Raw genomic sequence first — 21,417 nt, forward strand, 5'->3', positions numbered from 1 at the left:
AATTCTTGAGACCATTCCAATCTCAACTTGGTTAAAATCCCAACCTACCCTATCCCATTGTCTAATTCTATTCTCTACTTTACACTGGTGCTGGTTTTAGGAGGTTGAGGATTATGCCAACCTAACTAAACAACCATCCACTCTTGACTAATTCCTAAAATTTATCAGTGAGCATTATCTAAGCCCTCCTGATCTTGCTCCCTGGCATAGTCTCCTTTTTTCAGTTGGGTTAAATACTACCCTTTAAGCCATGGTGTACTTAATCTGTTAAAATGTACTAAAAAGATAGAACTCAGGGCACCTGGCTAGCTCAGGTGGAGCATGTGACTCTTGATCTCTCAACTGTGGGTTCGAGCCCCATGTTGGGTGTAGAGATTACTTAAAAATAAAATCTTAAAAAAAAAAAAAGATGGAACTCAAGAAGCTAAAGGTTTTAAAGGTTTTTTACAGGTTAGACTTGTATGTTTCAAGCAAACATGAGCCATGATAATATCTCTAAAACATTAAGATGTTTCCAAAAAATACCTTGTATGCCATTCTCCCTTTCCTTTATACTGCTGCTCCATACTGAATCATATGGCTTTCTCAACTGCAGCAGCTAGCTCATGCCAGCTGAATCTACTGCTCTGCTTTAAAATTTTGTCTTTATTTTTACAAGTTCCATTCAAATGTTTTGACATTGTTACTAGTTAAGTATAGCATGTACAAAAAAATACAAAATAAGACCCTCTGTTCTTTGATTTCAGAATCACTTTCCACAAGTACAGCCTTCCCTCTCTGGATATGTGCTATTAAATTTTGTGTCTCATGTTCATGGGAATAGGGTTATGCCCTCAGGCAATTCTCCTTCATTTGTTTTTCTCCACAATTTTTTCTAGAGAACAACTCGAGGATCAACTAACTGCCAGTTGATCATTTGCAGCTAAATTTTAAAACTGCTCTTTCTGTATACTACAAAAATGGCCCGATAACCCCAGCCCTTTTAGCCATGGTTTATTTAAAATAGACTGGATGTGGACCTTCATTTTAAAATCAGAGAATTTTAGAGCTCAAAATGCAGAGTTAGATCCTCCAGTCCAGTCTCCCTCATTTTATTAAGACTAGGACTAGAACTAAGGTTTCCCAACTCCCAGTTCAGAGTTCTTTTTCCTTCAATGCCTTCCAACCAACAAGAAATAAACATCATATCACATGCAAGTCACTTGGAATTGCATTTCTTCCTGTTCCCGTCTCTCCAAAATAAATATTTCAACATACCTGCTGACAGTAAGTGTCAAAAAACTTAAATGCATATTTGTATAGGAGACTGCCAAACAAAATGATACTCTGGTCTAGGGAGTGCAACAAACTCTGTGCCAACGACAGAATGGATGGACAAATATCCTTAAGGACCTTGAGGGGGGAAGAGAGAAAAAAAAGAAGCTGTGGGAGGAATTTAGTTATTACAGAACCAGGACTTGCTAACCCTTATAGGATGTCAGAGTTCCCTCACCAACTCTCATTTTAACTTAAGGTAACTTATCTTCTTCTTTTTTTTTTTTTTTTTACTTAATCTTTGTTTTACTCAAAATTATCTTTCATCATTCTGAGTTTTCGCTCAGGATCAATGGGATTAGGTGTAAGGATAAGAAGTGACCTGGAAGCTGAAAGAAGTTAAATTATAAGCCTAATAGCATTATTCCTATTTGCCCAATTTGGGACTAGAATCCAGATTTTTTTTGGGGGGGGGAGAGTGAGAGAGTGAGAGAGTGAGAGAGTGAGAGAGTGAGAGAGTGAGAGAGAGAGAGAGAGAGAGAGAGAGCGCGCGCGCAAAGCGGGGGAGGAGTAGAGGGAGAGGGAGAAGCAGACTCCCCACTGAGCAGGGAGCCCGATGCGGGGCTCGATCCTGGAACTTCAGGATTACGACCCAAGCCAAAGGCAGACACTTAACCGACTGAGCCACCCAGGCGCCCCTAGAATCCAGATCTTCTAAATCCCAATTTCCTCATTCAATCTGGGTCTGCTCTGCCTTGGTTATGATTTGAAATCAATCTATAAGGCTCAGTACTAATTAAATTGATTTCTCCTAAGATCAAAAAGAGAACTGATCATGTCTTAGCAACAAGGCGAAGATGGACATTAATGGACCCAAAGTAAATAACCAGTTTAAGTCCAGCTTCTTTACTGATACCATCACAATTTAAAAAAATCTTAAATTAAGCCCTGATATGGGTATAATGCTTTGCTGAGGAAAATGCAGTAAAAAATTATATACGGGGTGCCCGGGTGGCACAGTCGGTTAGGTGTCTGACTCTTGGTTTTGGCTCTGGTGGTGATCTCAGGGTCGTGAGACTGAGCCTTGCATTGGGCTCCACACTTAGCACAGAGTCTGCTTGGGTTTCTCTCTCCCTCTTCCTCTGCCCCCCTAAAATAAACAAATAAATCTTTTAAAAAATTATATATGGTTTCTGCCTTCTGTAAATTATAGCCCAAAACACACATCATTCCCAGAAATAAGCACAGAAAGGACTGTAAGATAAAATAATAGAAACATTAAATCCATTTCTAAATATAAAATCTTAAGACCAAACTATATATTCTCATTAGTACCTAAGTCAAGCCCCAAACTACTGGTTATCCGGTTTTCTAAGAAGGTATACGCTGTTAATATCCTGAAAATTCACCGGGAAATACCATTCCTAACTTATAAAATTCTAATCAAACGGTTTATTTTTCAACAGAAATAATCACCCAAGAGTCACAGCACTGAATGGCCAAATACGGATGGTTCAAAAGATGCATAATTATGTCTATTAGAATTCCTCTGGTCCTGTTATGCTCAGGGTTTTTAAAAACTGCTTAGAACAGGATATAGAAGGCAAGTTTGTCAAAGCTGCATATCACAAAGAGCTAGATAATTAAAATGAGTAATGCAAAGTTAAGATTTGAAAGTCTCAATGCACTTGAATAATGGGCTGAAACTCACATGAAGAAATTTATATACAGGAGCTGCAAAGTTTTCCATTTTAAGTTAAAAATCAAGTTACATAAGTATGTAATTAGAAGACCTGAACTAAAATATTTCCTGTAAAAAATAATTTGGGGCATGAGTTTAATCAGTTCAACATAAACCAATTTTGTCACCTTTTTTCGAAAAAGATAAGACACTGATCTTAGGTTGGTTTTATTAACATCATAATGGCTCGATCAAGGTAAGTAATAATCCTATTATATCTTGAAATATAGTGAGCTGTCAAAAATCAACATCCAGCAAAGGTGATATTGTCAAGATTTCCACACTGAGTAGGAAAGGTTAAAAATGACTTCTCTATAACTTTCAGACCAATGTTTCTGATTCTGACACTTACCAAGTAATGAATATAGAATGTACTCTGCAGCAGCTGTTCTTGAAAGCAGCCTGATCGAATCTTATTTCTTAGCACCCTCTCAATGTGCTTTTTTGTCTGAGTGTTGGTGCTATAGATGATGAGAAGCATTGCCACGTCAAAAGTCTATTGTCAATAAATATGACAACAAAGAAATAGTTTAATAAATCAGTACATTTATTTCCATGAAATAGCAACTCACAACTTTTTCCCATGAAAACACAGAAGGGGTGATACTTATTTGCTCAACATACTCCCATGAGAGTACTTTTTTTTTTTTTCCCACAAAACCCACAAATGTTTTTCAGAGAAATAAAGTGCTACAACTATTAACGACTGTTATCTTTTATGGAAACTCTGGAATATAAGCTGAAGTGATATTATTACAGAAATAACTTTGAATATCTTCACATTTATTAAAGAAAAATCACTTGCCAACCTTAGTATATATTTCATTTTTAGGAAAACTACTTTCTGAAAAGTTGGAGAGACTGCAAATGTCTGTCAATATGAAAAAATTAAAATCTGATAGTCATTTTCAGATTATACAGCCATTAAAAAGAATAAGCTAGACTACATTTTTTGACATTCATGACATTGTGAAATTTAAAAAGAGCAACCTGCAAGACAATAACAGTAAGATTTTATTTTTGTAAAAACAATATACAAACATAACTATGTGTAAGTGTAAGAATGTCTGCACTCACATACACATACAGCTTGTATATGAATAAGAAAAAATCTGGAAGAAGAATTATCCATGCAGAACGGAAAAGAGAGTGAAAAGAAACTTTAACATTTTCAGATTCTTGTGGGGTTTTCCCTCACAATTAGCTTGTATTAACTATGTTAAAAAAAAAAAAGTTAAAAAAAGTCAAGCAGGACAAAAAAAACTACTCAGAACTCATACGACTCAAGTGCAAAACACTAAACAATCTAATTTAAAAGACGGGATCAATAATTTTTTTTTTTAGATTTTTATTTATTTATTTGACAGAGAGAGAGAGAGAGCACTAGCGCACAAGCAGGGGGAGCGGCAGGCAGAGGGAGAAGCAGGCTTCCCGCAGAGCAGGTAGCCTGACACAGGACTTAATCCCAGCACCTTGGGATCATGACCTGAGCTGAAGGTAGACGCTTTACCGACTGAGCCACCCAGGTGCCCCACCAAGGATCTTTTTTACATTTTTTTATTTTAGAGAGAGCAAGCGCGAATGGGTGGAGGGCAGAGGGAGAGAGAGCCTGACATGGGGCTCGATTACGAGACCCTGAGATCATGATCTAGGATGAAATCAAGAGTCGGACACTTAACCAACTGAGCTACCCAGGTATCCCTGGGCCAAGGATCTGAATAGACATTTTCTTGAAGACATACTAATGGCCAACAGACACATGAAAAGATGTTCAACATCACTAATCATTAGAAATGCAAATCACAATGAGATATGACCTCATACCTGTCAGAATGGCTATTGTTAAAAAAGACAAGAAACAACAAGTGTTGGTGAGGATGTAGAGAAAGGGAACCCTTGTGCATTGTTGGTGGAATGTGAATTGGTGCAGCTACTAGGGAAAACAGTATGGAGGTTCCTCAAAAAATTAAAAGTAGAAATATCATATGATCCAGAAATTCTTCTGGGTATTTACTCAAAAAAACTAAAAATTAATTTGACAAAATATCTGCATTCCTATGATCCCTACACATTATTTACAATAGTGAAGACATGGAAGCAACCTAAGTAAAAAGAAAATGTGGTAAGTACACAGACACACACAAACACACACACACACAGACACACTGGAATATTATTCAGCCATAAAAAGAATGAAACCTTGCCATTTGTAACAATATGGACATCTTGAGGGCATTATACTAAGTGAAATAAGTCGGACAGAAAGACAAATACCTTATGATCTCACTTCTATATGGAATCTAAAAAATAAACAACAAAGCACACAAAAAACTGAATTCATTGACAGAACAGATTGGTAGTTGCCAGAGGCAGGGGTCTTAGTAGAGCATGCAACTCTTCATCTTGGTTGTAACTTTGAGACCCACATTGGGTGTAGAGATTATTTAAAAATAAAATCTTTAAGAAAAAAAATGGGTGAGGGGGGTCAAAAGGTACAAACTACCCATTATAAAATAAATAATGGGGCACTTGGATAGCTCAGTCAGTTAAGTGTCTGACTCCTGATTTTGGCTCAGGTCATGATCTCGGGAATGTGAGTTCAAGTCCCCCATTGTGCTCCAAGCTGGGTGTGGAGACTATTAAAAAAAAAAAAAGACATAAAGACATTGCAGAAGCATATAAAATGTTTACGATACAATGTCAAGAGAAAAAAAATCAGAAAGCAAAATTATATAATAATTAGAAATCTGCAAAAACAGGTAAAATAGGTATACAGGTGGCCAAGGGTTATGCAAAAATGAAAAAAGAAGTTGTGTTAGGATATTTTGATCCCGCCCCCACAAAAAACTGAGCCACCCAACAACTGGATACTCTAACAGGATCCCACAAAACAAAACAGATTCCAACTAAAGAAAACGCAATCATCTGGCTTCTCAACAGAAGAAAAAATTTCCATAATTAAGACAGATTGAGTACTACGGCCTTGACAGTGAATGGATGGACTATTTGATTCACTCTGGTCAGGCTGACATGGGTAAAGGTAAGTAAAACATGGAATGCCATTATCTCGACAATTCCATTTCGTGGAAGGAAGGGTAATCAGATGGATACAGGGACCCGACTCATGCCCCAAGTGACTCCTGTCTTCACTTCATCTATGGAGACTTGGCTTCTTGGGACTGCAACTCACTGTGCTTGTTTGGAATGTTAATATTTCCCCTTATGGATAGCTTAGGTTTATTTTATTGCCAAAATGAGTGTAGGAAAGACTATCTAGCAAGTCATCCCCTCAGATTATCTTCCCCAGACAGCTAACGTTTATTAGAGCAGCTACAGAAGGCACAGAAGGGATGACTGGAGAGAGCAAGAGAAAAGAAGGAAAACTAGCCATATAATTAATTTTAAGTCTGTGGTACTTAAAATTCATAGTATGAGAATGTTACCTTGTGTTCAGACACTGAGGCAGTGCTTTCAATTGCCTAGAAAAAAAAGGGTCACAAAAATATTACAACACATAAGTAGAACACATTTCACCTTATTCAGCATGCCCTATTCTCCTGAGAAGCAATCTGTCCATCTGGGAACCATCATCTATCATTTCTACTTGACTGACTTTTAACACTTTTCTTTCCACCTACCTTTACTTACTTATCCATCACTGATTGCCACCTACTTCCTCCTTAATGTTCAAAGTCATAAAGATCTCACTCACCTTAATCCAGGCTTCTGAAATGATTTTCTCATATCTAACAGCTGACTTTATTACATCAAAGAGGAGAATAACACAGTCCTGACCGCTGTTTTCTTGATTTCCTGAAGAACTACAAGTAGCAGAGGGGGAAAAAAATCATTCTTCCATTTACCAGAGAGGAACTTATAAAATCTGGATTCCTATTTACTAGCCAAGTGCCTGTTCCAAGGCACAACTTCATGTGTAAAATGGCTAATAAACTTGTACTGTAGTCTATCTAGGATTGATCTGAATAGCCGGGAGAATTCACCCCAGCTGCCAACGTTTACATGTACACACACGTTACATGTACCACATACATATGATTTGAAGCACTGTATAGTGGTACATGCAAACAATATTATTACTATTATTTGTAGTTACAAGTATTAAAATCTACTGTCCTGGCTTCAGAATAAATGTGAGAAAACTTGCCTTGCCCATGTGAGAAAAAGGGTGGTAACTGTCGATGACATTATACCTTTGTCGTCCTTTATTTTTCAACTTGCTTTGGGAAGCCTGAAACCGCGATGGTAAGATACAATGCTGCAGATCCAACTTCTCCCGCAGCTCAGAAATTACCTGTGGAAAATAAATATTATGTGTTCTGCTCATTCATAGTGGATTGGCACAGTTCGCTCTTTCGGTAGAACCATAACAATCCCCTGAAAGACTGAGTAAGAAGAATCACTAAATATTAGACAAGGCTTTTTTTTTTTTTAAGATTTTATTTTTAAGTAATCTCTATACCCAACATGGGACTCAAACTCAAAACTCCAAGATCAAGAGTCGCATGCTCTACTGACTGAGCTACGGGGTGCCCCTAGACAAGGCATTTTGAAAAGGAGAGTTGATGAAAATAGTTAATGCAAGGATAGTATGTTATGCCCTTCAAAATTTCAGAATTCCTTGAGGTATTACACTAAAATAGCAAATATAACTGTGTAGGGCTTATATGCAACAATAAATCTAGCTAGTTCCATTCTATCCCCTGAATACTATCTGGATTAATTAGCATTATCAATTGGTTTGGGAACAGAGAAGAAGAATTAGAAGCTATTAGTTTAAATAATGTATATTGATGTATCTTCATTTAGGTACATCTCTTTTCCATTACTGACTTTCAGAAGGGCACCACCGTTATACTCTGTACTCCCAAGGATCTAGCATGCCATTGGTGTTTGTTGGGAAATAATAAGGTACCTCAAGTGCATCTGCGGCTGTTACGGAATGAAGAATGAACTTGATTATCACAGGTAAATCATCCAATTTCACAGATAACAGCTTACCCATCGCCAACTGGCGGACCTAAACATAAAAAGCACAAAACCTTAAATATTTTTATGTTAATACCTCAACCTAGTACTGACCTGTTAGGTTAAATTAGAAAACTTACTTCTCTCACTCAGTTTTCTCACTTGTAATTTAGGAAGAAAAACACCTCCTTTTATTTTCAATTTTATTCCAAATTACAAGCTTTCAATTGTTAATGCCACAGTTTCTTCAAAAACAGACAGGTAGTAACTATAAAAGTGTTATTATCTTATAACTTGAGCCTGGGGCGCCTGGGTGGCTCAGTTGTTAAGCATCTGCCTTCGGCTCAGGTCATGATCCCAGGGTCCTGGGATCGAGTCCCACATCGGGCTCCCTGCTCAGCAGGAAGCCTGCTTCTCCCTCTCCCACTCCCCCTGCTTGTGTTCCTGCTCTCACTGTCTCTGTCAAATAAATAAATAAAATCTTTTAAAAAAAATAATAATTTGAGCCTGAATTTTCCACTGGCTGAAGGAAGACACATAAAATTATTATTCCTATGAGGAGCAGTGTGTAAATATTATGCAAGATAGAGATTTCCACTAAAACTTACTGCTTTGAAACAGAGCAGCAAATCCATCATACTATGGCATATGAAGTTCATCAAAGAGAAAAAGAGATGAAATGTCATTCAATATCATTTCAAAAAATTTTTTAAACATTTTATTTATTTATTTATTTGAAAGAGAGAGAGAGAGAGAGCACGAGCGGAGGGGAGGGGCAGAGGGAGAGGGAGAAGCTGAGCAGGGAGTCCAACATGCAGCTTTACACCAGGACCCTGGGATCATGACCTAAGCCAAAAGCAGACCCTTAACCAACTGAGCCACCCAGGCGCCCCTGTATCATTTCAAAATCAAACTTTCATATGCAATTGCTTCAAAGCAATGACTGACTGACATTCGTTCTGGGAGGTAAGAAAGTTGGCTGTTTCTGGAGAGCAGAGTCCTTCCTACCTGAGACAGGAGCCTCGGGTCAAGTCGGAGGCTGGAAAGGACATCCAGGATAGGGACAGTGAGTGGAGTATTCTCCATTAACAGGTCACTGTGAAGGGTGGGAAAAGAGAAAAGCTGTATAACTTTTAACAGAGCTGGGCAGATAATTATGCGGAAAAATCACTCAGGATACGGGAAGAGGACATACTCAGCTCCCACTGAACTTATTAATAGTATATTTCGTTAAAAAAAATTTTTTTTTAAGATTTTATCTATTTACTTGAGACAGAGAGAGAGCACAAGCAGGGGGAGGGGTGGAGGGAGAGGGAGAAGCAGACTCTCCACTGAGCAGGGAGCCCAACGCAGGGCTCGATCCCAGGACTCTGGGATCATGACCTGAACCAAAGGAGGACGCTTCACTGACTGAGCCACCCAGGCACCCCTAAAAATTGCTTTGATTTAAAAAAAATTCATGCTTGGGGAGCCTGGGTGGTTCAGTTGGTTAAGCGTCTGACTTTGGCTCAGGTCATGATCTCAGGGTCCTGGGATCGAACCCCGCATCAGGCTCCCTGCTCAGCAAGGAGCCTGTTTCTCCCTCTTCCTCTGCCCCTATCCCCACTCATGCTTGCTCTCTCTCTCTCAAATAAATAAAATCTTAAAAAAAATACATGTTCATTATGGAAAATTCAAACAACAGAGTAGAAACGAGAAGCCCTTTCCTCACCATCTCCACTACCCAGAGGTAACCACTCTTGAGTTGGGCACATATCCGTCCTGAGAAAAGGAAAAAGAAAACCTACAACAATTACAGTGACATATGACAAGTATGACAGATGTACATGCAAGACATTCCAGGAACACAGAATAGAGAACAGTGACAGATTCTAAAAAAAGGCTATACCAAAGGACAAGCTGGAATTAAGCAGGCAAAGTGGATGGTAGAGTGCTATAAGCAGAGGAAGCATTCTACCCAAAAGTACAAAGGCAAGAAATCATTGGACATTTTTGGAGGTAGCTTTGCAGACAACTAAAGAAAAGGAAGTATTGCAAACTGAATTTTTAAAAACTATTTTGAGGGTAAGCAGGAAATTGCATTAAAACAAATCCTGGGGGTGCCTGGGTGGCTCAGTCATTAAGCGTCTGCCTTCAGCTCAGGTCATGATCCCAGGGTCCTGGGATCGAACACCGCATCGGGCTCCCTGCTCAGTGGGAAGCCTGCTTCTCCCCCTCCCACTAACCCCGCTTGTGTTCCCTCTCTCGCTGTGTCTCTCTCTGTCAAATAAATAAATAAATAAATCTTAAAAAAAAAAAACAACAAATCCTGCTACAGAGGAGTATTGTTCTCCCTTCTTTAATTACTGCCCTACCAATTACTATTTTTCACATAAATGATAGTAAGAAATGCTCTTAGCAGTGGGTCTGATGTGATGTACATCACAATGAGTCATTTAGGGACCAAAGAATGCAGATGTTTGATAAGCTCCACAAATGATCTGGATATGCAGTCACAACTGAGGACTCCCTGAATGGAAGAAATGCTAACAAAACAGATGGATCATATTTAGGTCTCCACAGACCAAATTTATATGCCTAATCCTAACCTAGTCTTCATATTCACAACCATTATACGGTTTAAAAAAAAGTAGATGGGTCTACCCAAATATATACTCATTATTACAAAAACAAGTCAAATCTCACACCCACTCATGGAAGGTAGATACCAACCTCTTTTATATAAATAGGAATACATTACTACTACTGTTTTCAGACAAGATCGGGCATGTTCAGGGTGGTACAGCCGTAGACCTACTACTGTTTTCATTCTGCAGTGTTAAGGCTCCCACAGTGGGAGCTTACCCACCTGAGTTCTTTCCCCACATCAGCATGCTGGGAATCCCCTAGGATCTCAGGTAGGCTGGTGACAAAGTCATGCTGCAGGTACAGTGGAGCAATACTGATCAGCTGCATGAGCTTGGTGGTGAGATCCTGCAATGAAGGAGACTGTTAGAACTGCTGCACACTACCCAGAACAGAGAAAGACTTCCTCCTCATGAAATGTAGAGCTGGAATTATTTTACGTACAATACGGCACCTATACATACATTCAAACTCAAAGCCTAAATTCAGAGGTAAATGACCCAGAAATTTTCACACATGGGATGGTACACAGAAAACAAGTACCATGGATGGTATATTATCTACTGGGTCTGTTATATACTTTACTTAAGATTTTATTTATTTATTTGAGAGGGAGGGGGAGAGAGAGGGGGCTCGAGCAGGTAGATTGAGAAGCAGACTCCCCACTGAGCCGGGAGCCTGATATGGGGCTATATCCTAGGACGCTGGGATCATGACCTGAGCAGAAGGCAGATGCTTAACCGACTGAGCCACCCAGGCATCCCTACTTTATTTCATTTAATCTTCACAGCTCTGTGGAGTCTGTGCGACAATTACCTTTTTTTAACTTTTTTTCTTTTTACTTTTTTTTTTTTTAAAGTGGACTCTACACCCAACGTGGGGCTTAAACTCATAACCCAGAGATCAAGAGTCACATGCTCCACTAGCTGAGTCAGCTAGGTGCCCCAACAATTCCCATTTTTAAAATATAAGGATAGGGGCACCTGGGTGGCTAAGTCGTTAAGCGTCTGCCTTCGGCTCAGGTCATGATCCCAGGGTCCTGGGATAGAGCCCGCATCGGGCTCCCTGCTCAGTGGGAAGCCTGCTTCTCCCTCTCCCACTCCCCCTGCTTGTGTTCCCTCCCTCGCTGCGTCTCTCTCTGTCAAATAAATAAAATCTTTAAAATATATAAATAAATAAATAATTAAAAAAAAAAAAAATAAAATGTAAGGATATTCATTGCCCAAAGATACACAATAAGTACAATATAATACAACACACAATAATATAAAATTCTAGTCCACATGAAATTCCAAAACTCATGTTCTTCCAAATAAAGATTTAGCCTTGGGATGCCTAACAAAAATTAATAGAATGATTTAAAGAACTCTGAAAAGAAATAGGCCTTACACACTAGGCTCAAAACAGATTCAATTTTACCAAGGTGCTTAGTAACAAATAACACAATTGCAAAAACTTCCTAAAACTTTCCTCATTTGTAATCAGATTAAACATTTGCAGCAAGGTAGGTTGGTCTGGGATCTCATTGCTTTTGAGAAATAAAACACAGTCATCTGTGTACTTTGAAAGCTACCTAATTTCTTTCCAAATATTTATTTAATAGATATCTAGTCATCATAATTAGAAAAACTTTTTTTTTTTCCTGGAGAAATTTAAAGGGTGAAATATCCATGATTCTCAAATTATGAAAGATGAAAAAAGCTAATAAATAGAAAAATATGAATTTTCAGTTTAGAAAAGGGGAAAAAAAAAACACTGCAAATTCCAAAAGTTTGGTTAAGTGTGGAAAACAGACTCTAAATCCAAGAGACAGAACAAGTCCTAAAGCCTACCTTGCCATCCACAATTCTGTCTAGCCATTTCAGCTGACTGATGATGAGTCTAGGCATGTTAAGTCCATCACTGTTCACACTGAAATGTTAGGATAAGAAGACAGAAACTTAGCTTTTCTGATTTACACAACAGCAAACATTAAGAGTGCACAAACCATTTCAGACATTCAATTAACACTTACTGAATATTTACATATTACAAGCTGTGTTAGACACACAGATGATACAAGAAAAGCATGACAAATATATGTTAAGATGGAAGAAGACACACTAAACTCTTAACAGTGGCTGCATCTGGGGAGGGTTTACAAAGGTTAAGGAAGATCTGGAGAGTATTTCTTAATAACAATATAAACAAAAAAATAAAGGCAATAAACTTGAACTGAACAAGAAAAATTTTAAAAGGTAGAAAAGTGGTACGTATTGAAAAAAGTAAGCATGTACTACTTTGGAAACAGGTCAAATTAGACTATGTTTGTGAAAGTATTGAAAACCATTTATAGATGAAGAAAGGCTAGGGGCACCTGGGTGGCTCAGTTGTTTGAGCATCCGACTCTTGGTTTTGGCTCCTGTCATGATCTCATGAGTTGTGAGATCAAGCCCCGCAAGGGGCTCCAAGCTCAGGGGGAGTCTGCTTGAAGATTCTCTCTCTGCCCCTCCCCCCACTTATGTGCAGCCTCGCATGTGTGCAAGTGTGCTCTCTGTAATAAATAAATAAATCTTTTTTTAAAAAAAAAAAGAAATGCTGGCTTACTTATTATTATTTCCCCCCAAATGACAGCATCTGCCTTCCTCCCAACCTTCTATGTCTAAAGTTTGGGACTACTTCCAGTTTTTTTCTTGACAGTATTCTCAGTTTTTGTTTAGTACAGTCAAATTTAACTGCTGAAAAAGACATAAAGCATCTATGTGAGCCATTCAGGCAAAGCAGAAATTTGTAAAGATCTATCTTTAAGTGTGTTATTACTCTATACAAAACCTAGAAAAAACACATTAAAAATGAGAAAGTAAAAATGACCTATAATCCTGTCATCCAGAGAAGTCTGTTATTAATATGTATATGTATCTATAGTATAGTATATGTATTTTTTAAAACATTTTATTTATTTAAGAGAGAGGACACATGCACAGCAAGGAGGGGGGAATAGGAGGGAAGACCAGAGGAAGAATGAGAGAGAAAATACCAAGCCGACTCCAAGCTGAGCATGAAGCCCAATGCAGGGCTTGATCTCATGACTCTGAGATCGTGACCCAAGTCAAAACCAAGAGTCCGATGCTTAACTGACTGAGCCACCCAAGGGACCCTGTATTTTTTTTTTTTTAATAAAATACTGGGCTAAACTGTAAGTACTGATTTGTAATCTGACCTTTTTTTTTTTCAAATTAATGCAAGGCATTAAATAGTCCTCTGTATAATTTTTAATGTCCACATAATACTCTATTACAGGGATGTACCTCATTTACTTAACCAATCCCCTAGAGTTGAACATTTCAGTTGTTACAATTTTCTGTTAAACAGTAATCTTATTCATTACTGTTTTCATTCGGTTATTACCTTAAGATAAATTAGAAGAGGACGTGATTGAGCATTAAACAGTATACAAAATCTAAGGTTTTGATACACATAACCTACTGCCCTTCAGAATGACTTGAACCAATTGATTATGTTTATCAGCAATGTATAAGCATGCCCGTTGATTACACTCAATAAGGGAGATCCTTTGAGAGTGGAAAAAAATGTATGTATTGTTTTAAATTTGTATCTTTGATTATTAATGAAACTGAGCATTTAGAAAAAATGTTTGACGCTCGTTATTTCTTTGTGAATTGTCTGTTCGTGACCTTTTTCTACTTTTCTATTAGGTTGTTCATTTTTTTCCGACTTAGTTATTTTTTAAAGCAAATTAAAAAAAACTAGTACACATACACTATAAAATTGAAAAGGTAAAGAACAGTATTCATAGAACATCTGATTCCAAGCAGCTGGCTTCCCTCCTTGGAGACAACCACTATTAACAGTTTATTGTGTATCCTTCTAGGAACATGCAGTCATATAAATAGATGATATTTCGAAAAAAGACCCCAGTAAAATTTTAGCAGTCACTTAAGAATCTGGTGTCATAATCAATATGATTTCCAGAGAAACCAATGATGTTTTAGAGTAATCTTTTCAGAGAGAAACTTAAGCACACAAAGGTAATTTAAGCATTCCAGAATAATTCCACTTACTTTTCAAAAAGAAATTCCGGCAACTTTTCAAATAAGGTTTTGATAATGGCAGGCTAAAAAAGAAGACATAAGGAGTCAGGAGATGGTCTTTAAATACAGAACAGAAATATATAATTAACCACAATTTGCTCCAACAAGAGCTCTTGGAGAAAAACCCTGCTATAATTGAAATCCTCTTATTTTAGGAATGGCCACTTGAATGTTGCCTATATTTTGAACATAAGCTGTTGGGACAGAAACTTGACAATGATGTGTCTCCTAAAAAATTACCAAATGATTATGAAGGCAGCATTAAAATAATCAAATCATCAAAAATATTATTAAACATGACAACTGTTAACCCATGAAATGCAGACTTAAGATTATCAAATAGTTTGCAAGAAAAGACTTCTCTCCAGAGGAATAAGAGGGCTCTTAAATGTAAGCTAACTAAATTATACTGAAGATTTCCAAAGAAAAGGAAGGGATAGGAGTGTGGGAAGATTAACAGTGGGAGAGAATAAAAGAGAAAAAAATGGAGGACAGGGTAAGAAAAGACTTTCCTTTCTTTTTTATAATTTGAAACATTTAAAACATGTTAAAGCATTGTCTATTCAATATATTAAAAGAGAGAGGAGGAAAATGGCAAAATCAAGTTAATCAGCAAGTAAAAATTGAAATGAGAGATGACACAGATGTGAATATGGCAGAGATATATAAGGTTCTCAGAGCACATGGGAGGAAGCTTTACAAATCAGGAATTAGAGGCTGAGGGAATAAATGAGATTTCAAAGAAATGTACTGGGCTAATCAGCTCAGTCCAAAGCCACAGATATTGCCCTACCAGATATATGTCAGCAATGGGGCTATAGTAAACTATTGCAAACCCAAACTCCCTGTTAACTCTACTTGACCCTGTGCTCAGGCATTTACACTTGGGCATACACCACAAATCATGTCCATCAAATGTTCACAAAAAAAGTGGCACAGTCTCACCTGTAATATGTCAATTCCCAGAAGCAATTTAATGAGGCTCTTAGAGTAAGATGTGCCTATGCTGAAAAAAAAAGAAAGAAAAAGATTTGTTTTCTATTTTGTTTTCTTGTTTTAATGTTTTTATCATTTTTCTTCATTAAATTGGTTAAATATACAATTTTTTAATTTTTTTAAAGATTTTTTAAGAAATTTTATTTTTTTGGTCAGAGAGAGAGAGCAAATGCATGAGCCCACAAGCAGGGGGAGCAGCAAACAGAAGGAGAAGCAGGCTCTGCACTAAGCAAGGAGCTTGATGCAGGACTCGATCTCAGGACCCTAGGAACATGACCTGAGCAGAAGACAGACTCTTAACTGACAGCCACCCAGGCGTCCCAAATATAAAATACTTAAAGAGAAACTATCTTGTTATATCAGAAATACAGAACATGAAAAGATGGCTCTTTTTTAAGATTTTATTTATTTGATAGAGAGAGACAGCGTGAGCACGCACATAAGCAGGGGGAGTGGAAGAGGGAGAATCAGGCTCCCCACTGATCAGGGAGCCTAATGCAGGGCTCGATCCCAGAATCCTGGGATCATGACCTGAGCCAAAGGCAGACACTTAACTGACTGTGCCACCCAGGCACCCTGGCTTTTTTTTTTTATTTATTTCGGGGGGGACAGAGAGAGCAAGCACGAGCAGGGGGAGAAGAAGAGCGGGAAGGAGAGAGAATCTGAAGCAGACACTGAACTGAGTACAGAACCTGACACATAGCTCAGTCTCACAACTCTGAGATCATGACCTGAGTCAAAAACAGGAGTCAGATGCTCAAGCGACTGAGTCACCCAGGTCCCTCGAGATGATTCTTAAACAGGGAGAAGTAGAGAGGTAAAATTCTATCAACGTAGATGAGACACACTCTAGAAAACATTCTGGTTCTTAGTCTCATAACCATAAATTAATAATTTAAAGGTTAGGTTAAAATTGAGGAAAATGTTATAAATAAAAAGTGAAATTCAAAAAAATTGCTTCCCCCCGCCCATCTCCACCTCCCAATCCAATTACTATAACAGATTAAATGTCAGCAAGACTCCAAGCCTCCACTCCACACCTGGCTTCCTCATCCTGCAGACGTTCACATGACAAAAGGCAGTTCCTGAAACTGTCTTGGTCCTCAATGTAAGACTCCAGGCCACTAACAAATTCTTCTATTATCTTAATGACAATGAAAAAACAAAGAGTAAGATTTTTAGTTTAAGATTTGCTATAGGTTAGCTAAGAATCATTCTAGTCCGTTCAACTTTATGCCAGTATCTTTATATTCCCAATTCCAGAGTAGTGCTGGCAAAAGCAAAAGTACCAGGAAGAAACACATACTTTGGGATAAGAAGGATGTTTCCTCAGAGTCTGAAAGAGCTTCTTTTGGAAAACAACTTGATCCACAGCTAAGATGAAAAAATAGTTGGTCACCAGAGTCTTTAATATCTCCCAACCATAGTTTTACTTTCCCAAAGATGTAAGTTTCCTGTCTTATGAAACCAAAAAGGATATTTTTAACCTAGTTTCAGAGCCAAATTTTCTAAATCCATGGTCAAACAGATTTAGCTTTGACAGAGGATACTACTAAGTATTCTAAAAAAGATATGGAATAATGGAGTAATCTATGACCTAAAAGCAGGGTTTTAAATGGCTTTATAAATTTTCTTCTGAAATTACTCTAATACAGATCTAATTATTCTCTTGAGTATTTATTTTTCCACAAGAAAACACAAAGTACTACTGGGATATGACATCTTTTTCTAAAAAAAAAAAATCTAATTACTTTAAAAAAATAAAAAAATAGAATTACTTTACTTAACATGCATTAATTAGAACCAAGGACTATAAAAATGTTCTCTAAAAAGCAGTATCATTGTCATCCTTGTCTCAAGATTGCTGGTGCTCCCATTTTTAATCTTCACTGCCTCTCTATTTCGGAAATCCATGATTCAGTTCTGAGCCCTACACTAAACCCAGAGAAAAGATTTCAATTAAAATATTACTTAGTTGATTCTGACTCTCTCCTGTTTTAAGAATAACTCCTGATGTTTTAAGAAGCTTTACAAAAACACTGTCGTTTTCTTCAACTTCATTGTGAACATGAGATTTCTTTGTCTTCTTGGAAAGTGGTTGCTTCCTGGCTTCTGAAAAAAGACAAAATTTTCAAGAATGTGACAAATAGTAGAGATTAAAAATGTAAACCCTAGAATAACCCTAAGAGGAAAATGAAGAACTGTATTGGAATTGATGCTGTAGTAAAATTTTATCTCTTAACAATGGTCAGCAATAGAGGCTTACAAACAGATAAACCAATCAACAAATAGAATTATTTTTGCCTGTTCCATTTTCATTTGAAGAATTCAAAACGTGCCACTTCTAACAAAAATAACCATGGAAATGTTTTCCACCCAAATTCTAAAGCAGTCAGGGTGCCTCAAGCTGTTGTCTGCAAACCAGTGCACTCAAATCACTGAGAAGCTTATTAAAAGCACACCCTTAGGGGCTCCTGGGTGTCTCAGTCAGTTAAGCATCTGCCTTCGGCTCAGGTCATGATCTCAGGGTCCTGGGATCGAATCCTGCATCAGGTTCCTTGCTCAGCAGAGAGTCCGCTTCTCCCTCTGGCTCCCTGCTCAGTGGGGAGTCTGCTTCTCTCTCCCTCTGCTCCTCCCCACCCCCCGCCTGTGTTCTTTCTCTCTCTAATAAATAAATAAATAAAATCTTCAAAAAATAAAATAAAATAAAAGCACATTCTTAGATCACATCCCATAGTTACTCAATTAGAATCTTGGGGATGGGGCCTGGGAGTCTGAATTTTTAAAGTTTTCCGGGTAATAATCTTGACACACACCAAAATGTGAGAACCAATGATCTTGATGCAGGGGTAAAAAGAATCAGGCAGGTTCTCTTGCATCAAGCCTTTGAGTACAAAGCCCAGATTGGTTTTATCCCACGGCTTTCAATGCAAGAGAATAAAACATAATAAACAAAAACAAAGAGGTACTTGAAATTAAGTAGGATTATTTCCTCTTCTCCCTTAATGATGTAACAAGTTAGAACTCCCTTAACCGAGTAGATGAGTATAATAAATGGAAAAAAACTATCAGCTTCTTTTCAGAGAGAGAGAGAGGGAGAGAGAGCGCGAATACACAGGGGGAGAGGCAGTGGGAGAGGGAGAAGCAGGCTCTCCGCTGAGCAGGGAGCCTGATGCGGGACTCGATCCCAGGACCCTGGGACCATGACCTGAGCCGAAGGCAGACGCGTAACGACTGAGCCACCCAGGCGCCCTATCAACTTCTTTTCATCAGAACTAAGTAAGGGCCTCCGTCAACCACATTCTCATATAGACAGTCTACACTGTTTCTTCACCCTTGGCATGCTTGCTTTGATATAATGCCTTTCCTTTATACATCACTATCATAGTTTTATCTGTACTATATTCTTTTTTAAGATTTTTATTTTTAAGCAACCTTTACACACAACGTGGGGCTTGAACTCACAACCCTGACATTAAGAGTCACACGCTCCACTGACTGAGCCAGCCAGGCTCCCCCATACTATAATTCTTTTTAAGGGAGGAAAGAGGATCATAGTCTTTTTTAAAGGACAGATATTATGTTGTACCTTCTGTCTCAGCACCCAGATGATGTAAGTGGATAAGCTCTATTATACTAATTCCTCTTATGGATGTGGAGACTGAAGCTCTAAGACTGTGGGCATGCCCAAAGTCATACATGGAATTAGAAGCAGAAACTCAGTCCTAAATCTCCTGATACTAGATTCTGTGTGCTCTACCCATTAAGCCTTGATGATTCCCAGGACTTGAAAGGAGGAAGTTTATCTCTCCTTAAGTGCCTCACAGATTTGCTACTGGAAATAAAACAACAAATGACTAGATACTTACTGGAGGCATCTTCTGTCAGGCTCTCTTTATCCTCTGATTTTGACAGCCTTCTCTTGGAAACCATTTTGACCAGAAGTCTTCTGCAATTAAATTACTTTCTACAGCAAAATCAGATAGAAGTTACCCTCTAGAAGCTAGATAAGTTTTGAGATGTTAAAGCTATAGCTCAAAGGAAACTATCCTACCCAAAACCAAAGTGATTCTAGTTTTTACACTAATATTACCTAACCCCAGGCACTGAAAGAATTTCAACTCCTATATCTGGTCTAAACTTTTTTACCTAGTTGCCTCTTTAGCCAGACCACTTTCCTCTTACTGAAGGATGAAATCCAGTTCTCTTTCTGACATTCCAGATCCTTTCATCATCTAGCCCCAACCTACCTCTCCTTTAACTCATTAATCCAATATTGTATGTTAGAGACTGTGCTAGGTGCTGGGGTTACAACTATGAACCAGACATGATCCCTGCCCTCAGGGAGTTTATAGTAATGAGTTGTCTTGAAGTAGTTATTTAAACACAGTTATGTAAGTGCTATAAGAGAGAAGCACAGGGTGCTATGAGGGCTTACAAGGAAATTTAATCTAGTTGGGGGTAGGGGAGATGAAAAGCAGGGACAATTTCTCAGGGATAATCTCTGTGAGAAAATGATTTTAAAGCATGGACCTGAAGGCTTCAACAGGAGTTAGCCCCTAGAAGATGTATGAGTAGCCCAGGCAGAGAAAAACACAGCACTGAACTGGTAAGGAGCCTGTAGAGTTATAAATGAAACTGAAGAGGTAGGGCATGGCCTGAACCACACTAAGGGCCTCCTAGTGTATCTTCTAAATGGAAACATTCCTGGTGTCAATGCTTTTGCATAAGGTGTTTTCACCTGAAATGCTCTCATCTGCCTGGAAACTACTACTCATCCTCAAAGACACAGTCAAATGTCATCTTCCTTGAAAAATGTTCCTCCTATCCCCAAAGGAGTTTGCTATTCCAGCCTCCCTGTTCCGTAGAGTGTATCTAGGATCCGCTACCACATCACACTAGACTGTGGGGCTCCTTGAGAACAGGAACCCAGTCTCACTTATCTCAGTATCCCTAGTGCCCAGCAGGGTACCTGGCCTAAAATTTCTGACCATATTCCTAAATGAGAATGGCTGGCAGGCAGGTAAATACTAATAACTAACAAGAACGATCTTAAGTGCTTTATAATTAATACTTCATTTATTACTCACAAGTCTTTTTTGAGGTAGGTAGCCTTAGTATTCTCATTCAGTGGCCGAGTTGGGTTTCTAAGTCAGGCAGTCTGACTCCAGAATCTGCACTACATACCAACTATACTTACTCTTGATTATAATGATGGCTTCCAACAACAGTTAACATTTACTATGTCCCACCCACCATGCTAAGGGTTTTCTTTATCCATTGCCTCGTTAAATACTTATAACCATTATCAGCTATTTTACAGACAAAAATTAATGTAAGTCAGGGCTGTCTGACTTCAAGGCACAAGCCCATAACACGGCCCCTTTCCAAAGAAGCCTGAAAGCCTGGTGGGTGGGGCCGACTGTCTGGACCAGGTCCTTCGGAAAGGAGTTGGGGGTAATAGCCCTTCTCATTTTGCCATTTTAACGACGCACGGAGGTACCTGGGGGGATTATCCCACAACAGGGCAGATGAGGAGGCCGAGGTTCGGGGCGCGGAGTCCCAGAGGGAAAGGCCGAGGTCGGCCGGGGCCCAGCGACCAGGCCACAGTGGCGCGGGGGCCTCAAGAGACGACGACCACTGCTCCACTCACCCGCCGAGAAGCCGTCGCCGCCGCTCGTTTTCGACTTTCCCGCCCGGCGAGACGCCACGCCGACGCCACCG

At 38.6% G+C, this 21,417-nt stretch overlaps 1 protein-coding gene across 2 annotated transcripts in view; it reads right to left on the minus strand.

The window, feature by feature from the left end:
• Nucleotides 1–21,382, minus strand: part of FANCD2 (FA complementation group D2) — a 55,496-nt gene extending 34,114 nt beyond the window's left edge. Inside the window, exons 1-16 of one of the 2 annotated variants that reach the window (XM_028101650.2) lie at nucleotides 21,197–21,382; nucleotides 19,563–19,660; nucleotides 17,665–17,805; nucleotides 17,000–17,067; nucleotides 16,734–16,837; nucleotides 15,643–15,703; nucleotides 14,668–14,720; nucleotides 12,439–12,517; nucleotides 10,830–10,954; nucleotides 8,990–9,077; nucleotides 7,929–8,033; nucleotides 7,207–7,307; nucleotides 6,708–6,816; nucleotides 6,439–6,474; nucleotides 3,348–3,491; nucleotides 1,258–1,392 (exon numbers count right to left, since the gene is read on the minus strand). In XM_028101650.2, coding sequence (XP_027957451.1) covers nucleotides 1,258–1,392; nucleotides 3,348–3,491; nucleotides 6,439–6,474; nucleotides 6,708–6,816; nucleotides 7,207–7,307; nucleotides 7,929–8,033; nucleotides 8,990–9,077; nucleotides 10,830–10,954; nucleotides 12,439–12,517; nucleotides 14,668–14,720; nucleotides 15,643–15,703; nucleotides 16,734–16,837; nucleotides 17,000–17,067; nucleotides 17,665–17,805; nucleotides 19,563–19,626 — 1,413 coding nt within the window. In that variant the 5' untranslated portion in view covers nucleotides 19,627–19,660; nucleotides 21,197–21,382. The remainder of the gene's footprint in view (nucleotides 1–1,257; nucleotides 1,393–3,347; nucleotides 3,492–6,438; nucleotides 6,475–6,707; nucleotides 6,817–7,206; nucleotides 7,308–7,928; nucleotides 8,034–8,989; nucleotides 9,078–10,829; nucleotides 10,955–12,438; nucleotides 12,518–14,667; nucleotides 14,721–15,642; nucleotides 15,704–16,733; nucleotides 16,838–16,999; nucleotides 17,068–17,664; nucleotides 17,806–19,562; nucleotides 19,661–21,196) is intronic. The other variant, XM_028101651.1, reaches the window with a different exon arrangement.
• Between the last annotated feature and the right edge of the window lie 35 nt (nucleotides 21,383–21,417).

Source organism: Eumetopias jubatus, unplaced genomic scaffold (genome assembly GCF_037043125.1).
Source record: "Eumetopias jubatus isolate StellerSeaLion01/CBP00866 unplaced genomic scaffold, mEumJub1_p1.0 scaffold_1, whole genome shotgun sequence".
NCBI classification, from domain to species: Eukaryota; Metazoa; Chordata; class Mammalia; order Carnivora; family Otariidae; genus Eumetopias; species Eumetopias jubatus.